The 13589-nt window shown below is 42.0% G+C and overlaps 1 protein-coding gene across 1 annotated transcript in view; it reads right to left on the bottom strand.

Moving 5' to 3' along the window:
• EPB41L4A (erythrocyte membrane protein band 4.1 like 4A) overlaps positions 1-13589 on the bottom strand; it is a 265318-nt gene that overhangs the window by 20436 nt on the left and 231293 nt on the right. Inside the window, 2 exon segments of the mRNA XM_070462355.1 lie at positions 9089-9166; positions 10226-10273. Of these exon segments, the coding sequence (XP_070318456.1) occupies positions 9089-9166; positions 10226-10273 (126 nt within the window).

Genomic DNA, 13589 nt, shown 5'->3' with positions numbered 1-13589 from the left:
CTGTTTCAAAACAGAAATGAAAAGGATAGACAGGTCTGGAGTCATTTCTTTCACTGAACAGATGTCTTTTGGTTGCCCTCTTACAGCACAGTGGGATGGATATCTGTATTTTTATAATGCAGATCAGGAGACAGTGACAAATATTCATGCCACTTAAACAGAGACAAAGGAAAGCAAACTGGAGCCTTAAAAAAAAAAAAAAACAGAAACAAAGTAGCTTAAAAGGAAAAAGCTATTTACATCTCTCTGTATTAAAGAGGAATTGTGTTAAGTAAAAAATTATCTGTAACACACTTCAAGCCTTTGAACTGTATATATTTCCTCACTAAAGCTTTCATTTCTATTATTTGACAATTAACAGGATACATTCATGGTATTTTTCACAAATTCAAGAACATAGTTCCCTCTCTCATGATATATGCAAAGGAAATTAAAATTGAACATATATGGTTATTAATCTGAATATTAGAAGTAGCTAAAGAAAAATATGAGATGTATGAATATGAGAAATAGCTAAAGAAAAATATGAGAAAATATGCAATTCAAAGTCATATTTTATTAATAATTCTTTGAAACAAACACTGTTATTTTTTATATTTTGACTACATATACAAACACATATGTGTATGTATTTTCATAGCCAAAACCTATACCTGCGATACACTCCGTGTATCATGTGACAGCCAGTGACCAACCAGACCTGCTGGGGGAGAAGTGTCCTGCACACCCGGAGGACTGAGGAGTCCAAAGTTAGGAAGAGATGGTCAGTGGGAAGGTGTCAGGCTGGCAAGGAGATATCTCCCTTCTCAGGAACCCACACCTATTGCCTGGGGATAGACATAAAACCAGGTCCATGCAACTCCCAAGCCTGGAGTCTTTTAGATGTAGCTTCCATTCTGAACTAAATCACTGCATAGTTCATGGACAGGACTAAATTTCACTGATTTTATTTTTAATCAGTTAAGTCAGAACCTTTAAATATTTTTGAGGGGTCAGGTGTACCAGCAAGGGTGAAACCTGACTGAGGCAAACATACTTTTGCTACAGGAACATTCCCTAGACAATTCAAAGGAAGCACAAGGAGTATATGCTCATTCTTCTGTTGTGGACTTTAGCTAATTACCTTCATGCTGAGGCTTTTCTCTTATAACAAAAATGAAAACTCCTACTTCCAGTACTTTACTAGTAATAAGAACTATATCAGAAAGAATTTCAGACTGTGGCCTGTACCTTTAACTTCTGTTTTCCTAATCAAAAAGTCGAAAGTGAGGGCAATGAAACCCTGTCAGTTAATATCCTTGGGACCCACATGTTCCAGAGACAGATGCCCTCTACCGGTGATGCAGCTTCATAAATATTCTAACAAGGAGCATTAAAAATGTAAGGCCCATTGGACAGTGACAACAAAAACACATTTTCCTGAGTAATGGGCGGTGTGGCTGCCTTAGTCCGTAATGAAGTTTGAAATTACACCCTTACAAAAGGACTGTGGTTAATGGTACCTCATTACAAGAGTGAAAGTGTCATTTCTTCCATCAGTGACCTGCTCCAGAAAATACAGATGTTACTTGGAAAGGAAAAATCTTACCCTTAAAGGCAAGAATACTGTAATACTGAGTCCTTAGGAGGCAGAAGTTAACTGTTTTGTTTATGCATAAGTAACTAAAGAAATCTTTACATGTACAACACATATCCTATAACGGTTCCATCTTGTGAGTCTCATTTCTCCTGAGTCGTGGGCCACACAAAGTATTGGGTTTTGCTGATTTCCTGATAGATTTTAATTTTAATGTAGGAATTTAAATTATGAAGAATAAAAACACTGTAAGCACTATATTGATATAGGGCCTTTTGAAAAGTCAGAATGTTTTATATTTTGACTTTTTATAGGCATGAAAGTGTTAAGGGGGGAAAGAGTTCGTTGCAACTTTTACTAGGAATATGTTCATTTTCAAATGTTATATTTAAAGTTGAACCGCAAAAATGCTAAACATTTCTTTCCTGTATCCACTAAGGCAATAACTCTACATAGCATATTTTGTGTATTTCCTCAGTACAACTAAGAAGACTTAACAGCTAGACTAAGAAGCCTAACCATAAGAAGGCTTTTTTTTTTTAAATTCTCCATCATTTTATTTTATGTTTTTTTGGCTACGCCACATAGCATGTGGGATCTTAGTTCCACCAACAGGGACGGAACCCACAGCTCCTGCAGTGGGAGTGCAGAGTCTCAACCACTGGACCACCGAGGAAGTCTCGGCCTTTGTGTTTTAGTTAATGTATAAGGAAGAGAGTTGCTCTAGATCAGAGCATTTTCCAGAAATATTTCAGAATAAGGGAGTTCTGATATATTTCCTTCATATCTCACCAAACTTCAACACCCTACTTTTCCAGGCTATCCATGCAATTTAGATTTTAACTGCATTTGACACTTAATTAAAGTTTGTAAAAGATTGTGGAGATGAAATGCCATATAATCATTTGATAACAATAATGAAGATAATGACTATTCTTGGTCTCTTCTTTCCATCTTCCCAATTATAGTCTGCTTCTTCTGCACAATCCTTCACATTACCAAGTGAATTCTTATACAAATCTTGGTGGATTTTACTTTGTCCTCTACCTTCACCAGGGCAGTTTCATTCCTAACAGTACATTCCTTTATACGAGTTCTTAATTCATTTCTCCTTCACTGAGATAAAAGACCATGTTTAATACAAAACCTGAGCAATCTTACAGAGCAAATGTAAAATGACGCTTTCAATGATAAGGAGCAATGCCCGTTGCTACTGAGTTCAGCCTAGTTCCAGCTCTGTTCTATCTGACTCAGAGACCCCTGGGCAAAATGTTGAACCTTCTTTGGTAAGTCTGTTTCTTCATCTACTGAATTACTGTGATGACCCTTTCCAGATTTAAAGCTCCATGTCTCACACTTTGTGCTGCATTTACAAGGCAGCCAGACTCCGAAACAAACCTCTACTCTTCAGCGACAGCACGACTCTCCAGACAATTGCTTCACATGGCCGCTCCATCGCTAACAGCAACTCTCCAGTTCCCCACTGATTGTGGACTTGTGTTTCTCAACAACAGCTCTCATTTTGGGATCACCTGCTATAAACCAATCTTCTTTTTTTTTCAGTAGTTTTTCTTCCCTAGGGAAATTTATATCGGTTCCAGGCATCTGTCGACATACTCCCTGAAGACCAGCAAGCAAAAAATTCATTTGCTTTTCCCATCTTCCCCATCATCAATAAATTAATCTTATTTGCTCTTAAAGGTGCTTCAATCTCTTCCACTTATACCTCATGCTCTCCCTCCTAAAATGGGCTGCCCTCTGCACAATTTCCTCTCCCTACGTCTCCCTCGGTTTTCATAAGCGTTGAACCTGCCTCGAGTTTAGTCCTCCGAGAACATTTCTCTGTTGCTGTAGCTTTGTGCTTCCACAGTCATCTCTATCAATTTGGATTATGCTCTGGAATCCCTAGATTATCCATATCAAATGTTTAAATCTTAATGCAACTTAATAAAGTGGAATCTGAACCCTGTGCCATGTGTGATGCTATGAACATCATTTCCATTGGCTTTGTACAAACCGCCCACTCCAGATCCACAACTTGTACCTGGTTTGCAGCCCAGATACTTCCATCAGGGACAAGAACCAGGCAGGAAGCATGCTTGCAAGGAAGCAGTCATCTGTTTTCAAGCCATGTGGAATAAACACCCTTGGGTATCAGTGAGCCATCATCCAGAACATATTCTCCCCTTGAGGCACAGGGACAGTAACGCTTTGTTTTGTTTTATGATTCCAACAACAACAAAACCCTACCAAGACCATGATCTGGATTTGCCTGCCTCAGCCACATCGTCCCTGTTAGCCACAGTGCCACAGAGGATGGTTTCTTACTTTTCTCAGAAAAATAATATAAAAGACTTTGTGGGACACATTTAAAATACTTCAAACCATCTTAATCCATTATTCAGATACAGATTCTAAGAGACACCTAAAAAGCAGGAGCAAACTCTAACAACATTTCTGGCAGGATAAACTCACATGTTAGAAACACTGGCTTCTCTATTGTTAAAGGGAGCTGCCCCCACTCTGTAGATACAGTGGGGACTTCAGGTAACGCTGAGCAGCACTGAACATTCTCATCAATCAGATGCAGGGCTCTTTCTGCTTCTCAAAGAACATCCCTTATCTCAGATCTTCACAAACCTCATGAGGTAGGCAGGGCAGGTATGATCCCATTTAGCATGTAAGAAAATTAAAACTCAGAAGGTGAAGGAACCAGCTTCTAGGCATGGAGCTCTTCAAAGCAGGGACAGATTCATAATGCACGGCCCCTCATTCTTTGTTCTGTGCTCTATTTCACCCACACGCATGCACACATGTGCACACATATTACCTCATGTACATAATTCATGTGATTATGATGCAAACGGCTCAGAACGAAATTTGGGAAAGGTCCAAATGGTCCCCTGTTGCCAATTTATTCTAGTCCTGTTCTTACCCCCAGCTTCTCTCATTTTTCTTACTCTTTTAATTCTCACCAGGCTCCAGAGTTACTTCCACTTTTATGCTTATGCAAAAAACACCAGACTGGTTCTCTGCCTCACTGCCCCCTAACTCCTCCAAATCTCCCACTTCAAATCCTAAAAGCCTAGCAACACATCAAAGCTAATGACTGAGTAATCCACAGATCCCAGTGAATGCCTAAAGGAGAGCTGATTTTCATCAACAGCACAAAGGATATTTTGCAGACCAGTTCCTTTGAATGTGAAGGATATTTTATTAAGCTCAAGGTATTTTCAGGGAAAGCTGGCTTTTGAAAGGCTTCACTGTGATAGGTCTAGTTCTTAGGTCCTCCTTCAGCTTACTCTGTAGCAAGTCCCAAGCACAGCCCAGGGGTTCAAATCCATAAAGAGGAGCCAACTGACCCTTCTGATTTTACATTTAAGATTCAAAATTCTAACTAGTAAAAACTAATGCAATCTAATACTCACAAAGATCATTAATTTAATGCTTCTCTGTACTTGGTAGATTTCTAGTTTGATTAATTTAATTGAACCAGTTTTTTCACAAATCAGTATAGAAAAGTAAGTAATCTCAAAAGAAATTTGCAGCCTTTTAGATTTCAACTCTACCAGTCAACTAAAATATCAACTCCATTTCCCAATATCAATCTATCTTTCACTATTTAGATCATAATGACCACTTTTTGGAGATCAGATACCCTCTTAAGAATCTGATTAAATCTACAGACTCTTATCACCAGAAAACTGTATGCTTGGAAACGGAGAATTTTATATAAAATTTCTTGAGATTATGATACCCCTAAAACCTACCCATCAATCAAAGGATAAAAAAAAGGCTGGCCTGAAAACACAAATGTATAAAGTTAGGGAGGATGGGAAACGGAGGACAAAGCTAAAAGAAAAGTGGAAAAGGCTAGAAAGAGGGTGAAGGAGAGGTCAGGACAGCCGAAGAAGAGGCAGCGACGCGAACACGAGATATCCAGCCCTGCCCGCCACAGCGCTAGCACCTCACAGCCCAGTCAGGCTTCGCAGTGACTGGAGAAAGCAGATCCGGTGGTGCGCACGCCATTTCACAGATGAGAAAGCTAAGTTTACAGTGATTAAATGAGCTGCCCAAGGTCAAACAGCAGGACAAGGCAGAACCAAAACCCTGACCCATCCCTTAGGGTTTTGTTTTTGCTTTTTGTTTTGACATTTTATCACTGGTTCCTAAAAGGAGACAGATGTCAGAGAGGACAGGAAAGAAAGAGTGAGAAAGAAGCTAAGAAAAGAAGAGTGGGGGGAACTGGGTAAGGGAAAATAATGAGATAGCGTAAACAAGGGAGACAAGAGAAGGGCGATGACGACAAAAGTGTACGTAGAGACACTGAGGGGAAAATAAGGACTCTGTCATCTTAGACGTTGTAACAAGAAACTGCTCCAACTTCCAGCTAATTATACAGAGAGGAAAAAACTATTTTCTCAAACCTCAAAATCTAGAAAACTGTAGGTACCCACGCAGATTATGAAAACAGTAAAGAGACAACTAAAGTGAAAGAGGATTAAGAAATACATAAACAATTTCCCAAACAAAGGAGGCTTAAGTCTCTGCTGTTGGAAATTTCTGTGGCATGAAACCCTGCAGTTATTGCACAGTCCTCACCCATCTGGCCTCACTAGCTCTAGGCCCAAAACTAACAGAGGAGGTTGCTTATCTACAGCCATATTTTTCTAAAATTGAGTCTAAACAACATCCTTGTTTCTAATACTAGGCTTCCAGAGTCAGTGTGGATTACGGTTTTTCCCATGTTTGTTCAAAGCCACAACCACTGCTTTGATAAAGCTGATTTGTGACACTGTCGTGTCAGCTTCGCTTCTCTTCACACAAAATGAGAGACGCTGAAACTGCTACCTGTGGGGCAGCAAAGCAGCCTGAACCCAGCGGGCAGACGCTGAAAACACAGTGTGCACACAGCATTGTCTTCAACCTAAAACGAGAGACCTTCCTCATGTTAAACAGCAAACAAACAACAACAACCACCACCACCACCCAGCAGAAGCAGTGGCAGAGGAAATGACGTCCTGAAGGCCACACACAGTCTCCAGAAAGTCTCTCTGGAAAGTCTCTCCAGAGCTCCACTGGACACATCATGGGCTTCAAAACAGTGCTTGAATAGCTAATGTGCACAGTCTTTGTCCTGCCCCAGGCTACCGTTACCACGGGGAGACAAGAAAATGGGGTGTCAGGTGCAGGCTCTCATTTCCAAAGTGAGAAAGCATCCGGAGCTGAATTTAGAGACCTTGCTGGCAGGAAGCAGAAAATCAGCATGTTCAAGACTCACTTTGCCCCATTCTAGGGTTACCAGAGTCCTTTAACAAAAGCACAAAGGACGCAGGTGAGAGCTTGGCTGGGTCACCCTGCCGATGAAAATAAGGAAAGGCAACCGAGGTTGAAGAGATTCATTTTCTCCTCCCAGAGTTGAAAGTCAGACATCATTAGACAACCCTTCATATATTCAGACCCACGTATCCCAAGGTAGGAGCGGGTTCTGGCGAGATTGTAAAGGCTGACGATGGGATGGAGCGGGCAGTGGCAGCACTGCGTCACGGTGTGGGGCCCCCGACGGCGTCATCTGCGGCACCACCCCACACGCTGTGCCCCCACCAGGACTCTCAGGCATGGGGTCAGCGCTGCAAGATGAGCTGCTTCCCTCGCCCACTTCTGCTGTGCCTCTCAGAGCCAGACTCCCCACCTCACCTTCCACAGGCACAGCCACCCTGTGGAGCCCTCGGGCAGGGTCTCTACAGGTAAAAGAAATGATTCTTGCAAGTCTTTGTGTCAGTATGCATTGAAAGCAGTTTCTCATTAAGAGCCTTGTAAAGTACTTTAGCATTTAAACATTCAGAACCACCATCATTCTAAAATATACCATTTATACAGTACAAAAAAGGCAATTTGAAAAACTGTTGATGAATCTGGGGTAGAGGCAGAAAACACCTATTAGGAATATTGAAGCCAGTGCCCCCAGATCAGTAATGAGCTATTTAGGAATTTGCTGGCAACCTTTAAATAGTGTTTCATTTTAACAGCAAATGTCACGTTAGCACTTTTGGCTCAAAAAGACACTGTTTTTAAATAGGCTGGCTCTGAGAAGTTGAGGACCAGGTCCTGGTCCATAGGGTCACAAAGAGAAGGGCTAAAGTGACTTAGCATGCACGAACTCAGAACACACCAAGCAAAACAGAAATATAATTGTTAAGGCACTGGCTTGATAAAGGTACGCGGAAATGGGTGGGGGGGGGGGTGTTTTTCCGTTTGTTTCATGTTGTCTGTGCAGAAATACTGGATTTTAGAGCGGGAAGAGGGTACCTGAGGGAGAGCTACCGTCCACACTCGGGTTTTTATAGGTGAAGAAACTGGGATCATTTCCTTGAGAAAAGTGTCCTAACACATTTCGAACTCACCTCTATCAAGAAGGCTCGACATAGAAAGTCTTCCTAAGAAAGTGGTCTACTCTCACCAGGCTGTCTGGGCTGTTATCACATAGGTGCGGTAGCTAGACAGGGAGGCCAATTCAATGCATGCCACGCACAGGGCTCTGAGCACGAAACAAGGACCCTGGAGATCATCTCATGCAGCGTCCTCAGCAAGAGACAACCCAGAGAAAGCAGCCACGCCAGAGTCGACATCAGATGAGAACGGGTTTCCCAGTGGTGGCACTGCTGACATTGCGGGGGCCAGATGTTTCTGTTGTGGAGTGCTGTCTTGTGCACTGTAGGATGTCCAGCAGCATCCCTAGTCAGTAGCAATCCCCCAGCTGTGACAGCCAAAAGTATCCTAAAACATTGCCAGATGTCCTCAGGAAAGAGAGCGAAAAAAAAACTGTCCCCAGCTGAGAACCACTGGGACTGTATAACCAATAACTATATCCCTCAGCTCCCCGACCTGCGGTTCTTTCATCACGGATTACTTGTTTTCAAATAAATATTTCAGAATTAGGAAGAACTGATTAAATCAATGCATTGTCATCACTAATATTGATTACATGTCAAATCATGTTACTAACAAGCTCTTAAGACTAAGTCCTAAAAATATGAATTAATTGCATTTACCCACCTAATTGTGTGTGCCTGGCACAAGTATAAACACGTTTGCATTTACATATACATAAGACTAAAACTATGCAACTATGAGTGTCTTGGTTTTGGGTTGGGCAAAGGATAATGATGTCATGCTAAAAGACACTTCAGGGAGAAATGTCTCTACAAATGATAAAATTTCTTACCACTCTTAGGCAAATTCACTACATGTTGTACCTAAATATAGATCATTGCTTTTTTTTTTTAATTAACAAGAAGGGACATCACTGTCAAACTGTTTAATCATCTTATTACAAAGAAACTCAGTTCGAAGAGCTGAGGTTTCCTAAAATAGTACTTCAGAATCATTCCAGATTTCTTCTTATTTACAGCTGAGAAAAATCAGGTGTAAAAATTCATAGGACACAGCTTCTACAATCAGTGGCGGCCTCTGATTTCAGAGCTCCTGTTAACTGTCACATTCTAACGTTACCTGTTTCTCTTTTTCCGGTGCTCTCTATTAGAATTTTCTGATTCACTACCACTGCTTGTGTTACAGCGTGAGCGTGACCTGAAAAGAAAATAAGAGAAAAAAAAAACACATTTATGACAAATGAAAAATTTCAGAAAGGTTCATGTAGGTTCTTTAATTTTGCAATAAAATTACCAACTCAAACATAAGTAGTTGTCATAGCCCTCTCACAGTCAGCTTCTCAATTCAGCTAGGCATCTGAATGTCTATAGAAATGTGGAAGCAGACTAAAGTAAATGTCACCATGCTCCTAGAAAAGACCACAGAATAAGTATTTTCAACAGAACTCTGATGTGGGAAAGCCCCTGGGGTGGTCTAAATATGGGCTCAAAGTCCTGTCAAACCCCTACCCCCACAAAGAGAGGGAGAGTTTATTTCCACTCCCCTTGAATTTGTGCTGGGCCTACGACTGATTTTTCCAACAGAAGGAGATGGAAGGGATACTCTGCCAGTTCTAGGACTATCCCTTAACAGGGCTGGCAGCTTCTGCGTCTCCCCAGCCACCTCGGTTAACCAGGTGCAGAGATCATGGAGAGAGTGAGAGCCGTTCTGCCAGGGGCCAGTTAAACTAGCTAACAAACTGCTGTTCAACCAACAGACTCCTATAAGATACATACGGCTGTTGTTATATTCACCCACCCAGTTCTGGATGGTTTTACTGTAGCAAGAGATAAGCAAGGCACTTCCCTGACAGCCCCGTGGTTAAGACTCCACACTTCCACTGCAGGGGCCATGGGTTCAATCCCTGGTCAGGGAACTAAGATCGCAAATGCCACTGTGTGGTGTGACCAAAAAGAAAAACGAAAGAAAAAGAACAGAAAAGAAAAAAAGAAACAGAGATAATGGAGACAGCTCCGCTAAGACAAAAAGGAGCAGGAAAAAAAAGAGAGAGAAACTCCTAAAGATGTTAAGGAATGGAAGACTGATAACCAGTTGCAGCCAAAATCGTTATTTCAAAGTTTAAAAACGCACAATATCCTTAAAGCAGTCACTAATAAAACCAGACATTTCCCACACTCTTGCCTCAGGTCTGAGCTGTGCTGATCTGCTAAGCCCCTTCCCTCTCCCCTGACCCTCCTTCCATTTTGGCTTTTTTACCTCCTCCTCTGTTTTAGATCCGAATCTTCACCACTGTTATGGGCTTTCCTATGGGGGAAAAAAAAAAGAATCCATTCAGGAGAATAGAAGATTATCAACTGGCTAAGGAAAGCATACCAGAATGAGTTTTACTTCAGTTAATGCATGCTACACAGTCATCCATTCACGTGAGTCACACAGACATGCCAGCTCTACAACAGATCCCAGAAACGACACCAACTGGCCTCAAGAAGCCAACAGGCTAGCAGGGGCTACAAACAGTCCATAAGTAATTATGCACAATTATCTGTGTGCGTAATTATCCTTAAGTAATTAACAGATGTAACAGTAATTATCTGTTAAGTTCCACTCATCCAATAACAGAGTTCAATTGTAGTGCCCAGATCTGCAATTGAAACAGAGAACAAACCTGATTAGGCCCACCAAACCTAACCTGCCTCATCTGCTTTTAGTTGATTTTAAACTAACCACTCCCTAGCTTCCTATGGATAACACCTCCGATGTATGGGTCACTATACTAATGGTTGCTTAAACTGTTTTTCAGGAATGTGGAGTTAGTTCTTGCCCAGTTCAAACTGGTTGAAACCACTGACCAACGTGAGTGGCAGATGGATGATCTTTTGATTCTAGAGGGCCAAAACCTCTACCCTCAGAACACACTAACTCTGCCATCTTCTGAACAGTTGCCATGAAGAACCATGAAGCTCGACCACTCTTGCAGAAACACCAATTACCTCCCTCTTCTTACCTCCAATCACCTCTCCCCACACCTCACACACCCTGCCTCTTTATCCCATAAATATACCTAAGTCTGATCTTCAGGGAGACAAGTTTTGGATTTGTTCGCCCATCAACTTGCTTGGCTATCTTTTGAATAAACGATTTCTCTGCTGCAAACCTTGGCGTCTCAATGTCTGGCTTGCTGCAAGTTAGGCAAACAAACCCAATTCTGTAACACAATCCACCAAGCCAAGTTCTGCCATAATCTGAGGTCAGCTCTTACCTGAATGCCCTTTCCAGCATCCCAGCCTCCATGTACCTTGTCATCTTCCCTAACGACCCTTTTACTGTAACTCAGCAACCCCATCAGGGTCACACTTTGGACTTTATTATCTGTAACCACCTGCAAAAACCTTGTTCTTTAACCTCAATCTCCCCTCTCTGAATACCAATTCCTATTTACCTTCAAACAGCTGCAGTGGGGCATCCCGGTTAAATGTGTGAGTTCTGTAGTTCTAAAGGTGAATCCCGTCCCATCTGTTGATAAGTAGTGTGATTTAAACACAAGACTTCTCTACTGAGCCTCAGTTTGAATAGTACTTTCAACACAGGGTTGTTATGAGGATAAAATGAATTAATATATTTAAAATGCACACAGTAGGACCTGGCCCACTCTAAGCACTCAATAAATGTTGGCTATCACCACTGTCGCTTGTTCAATGACTTCCATTCTACCTTTCTTTGACCTCAGTAGTACTATCAACCTTGCAACTTTCCGTCAGCTAACTTTTATTTCCTCCCTGACTCAAGTTTGGATTTTCATCATCATAATAACATGTATGCCAGGACTTGAAACTTCCTCTGATTGTGTTTTTTGTTCAGTTCTTATGACAAAACTCCAAGGCTGGGTGAATCCAACTCTCTACGTTCTCTGGGCCAGCCCTCAAAAGCTGGCGAGCAGTGCTAGATAAGGTTACATAAAAGGGCATGTTAGTTCAGTCGCTCAGTCGTGTCCGACTCTTTGCGACCCCATGAATCGCAGCACGCCAGGCCTCCCTATCCATCACCAACTCCCAGCGTTTATTCAAACTCATGTTAACTACACTACAAATCCATGTGCATAATCTCAGATCTACAACATGGCCCAGCAATCCAACCACCTTTCTCTGATCTAAGAGCTCTCAGTTTCTTCAAACTGCTTCCAAACTCCTTTCACCTGGCAGCCCTCTGACTCACTGTACCACTGCTGCAGCAAATGACTTTGTGTTCTCCTTCCAAAGCAAAAAGGAGCCAGCCGTTAGATGGGAACTGTTTCCTTTTCCTGTTACCAAAAATAAAACTCACCAACATCACCCTCTCTTTTACGGAAGTGTCCTTACCAGTAAGGTCAGTCCAGTCACCTGTGCTGTGCAGGTCCCATCACCTTCCACCTACTACTCGGTGATTGTCATTAACCAGCTCTTGTCTCTCACATATATTCAACTTGTCCTCAGAGCCAAGTTTCTTTACCTGCTTTTCACATCCTCAAGTCTCTCCTATGCAAACATACACACACCTACTTTGACTCCACATCTCCCACGACTTTCTGCCCAGTCTCTCTCCTCTCCTGCAAAGCCAAACTTCTTGATAGAGGTCTCTTTCTTGCTTTTTGGTCTCCATGTCCTTATCCTTTGTTATATGTGCCTTTACAATCCAGTCGGGGCAGACATGACTCTTTCAATGCCACATTCACAACTTTCATTCTCCTACTTTCCCAACATAATTATATCAAATAACATTATGTTGATAGAATTGTTCATTGTAAACACAATTACGTAACTATTGCTCACAGATGACTGATCTAAACAGTGTTTTAGGAACACAGTTTCATTCTTGTATAGGTTTGAATTTTTCTTAGACATGATAATTGCCTAGATTTCTACTTAAGTTGCTTGCTTGGGTTTCCTGGTACTTCTCACTAATACTTTATCTCATCTCTGAGAGAGCCGCACAACTCCTCCTGAGATGGATAAATACACAGATAATCTGCAAGTTCCATGTAAACTCTTTCTGCAGCGCTCTGCGGTCCTGCTCACACTGGACAGTTTGCTTTCTAGCACTGCTGCGTAGACGTCCCTTCACCATGAGCCACCGAATTTCTTTTGCACCTTTGATGAATCCCATAGTCTTAGGTCTCATGGCCTCTTGTCATGGCTGCTATACATATATATATACACACACACATATACACACAAACACACATATATATACACTCATATATAAGTCACTTCAGTCATGTCTGACTCTTTGCAACACTATGGACTGTAGCCCGCCAGGCTCCTCTGTCCATGGGATTCTCTAGGCAAGAATACTGGAGTGGGTTGCCACGCCCTCCTCCAGGGGACCTTCCTGACCTAGGGATTGAACCCGAGTCTCTTACGTCTCCTGCATTGGCAGGTGGGTTCTTTACCGCTAGCGCCACCTGGGAAGCCCATAAACACTATATATATATATATCAGTTCAGTTCAGTCACTCAGTCGTGTCCAACTCTCTGTGACCCCATGGACTGCAGCTCGCCAGGCCTCCCTGTCCATCACCAACTCCCGCAGTTTACTCAAATTCATCTCCATTGGGTCAGTGATGCCATCCAACAGTCTCATCCTCT

This window comes from Odocoileus virginianus, unplaced genomic scaffold (assembly GCF_023699985.2).
Source record: "Odocoileus virginianus isolate 20LAN1187 ecotype Illinois unplaced genomic scaffold, Ovbor_1.2 Unplaced_Scaffold_3, whole genome shotgun sequence".
In the NCBI taxonomy this organism is placed as follows: Eukaryota; Metazoa; Chordata; class Mammalia; order Artiodactyla; family Cervidae; genus Odocoileus; species Odocoileus virginianus.
Note: the sequence above shows the minus strand (reverse complement) of the source record. Positions and strands in the feature narration are given on the sequence as shown.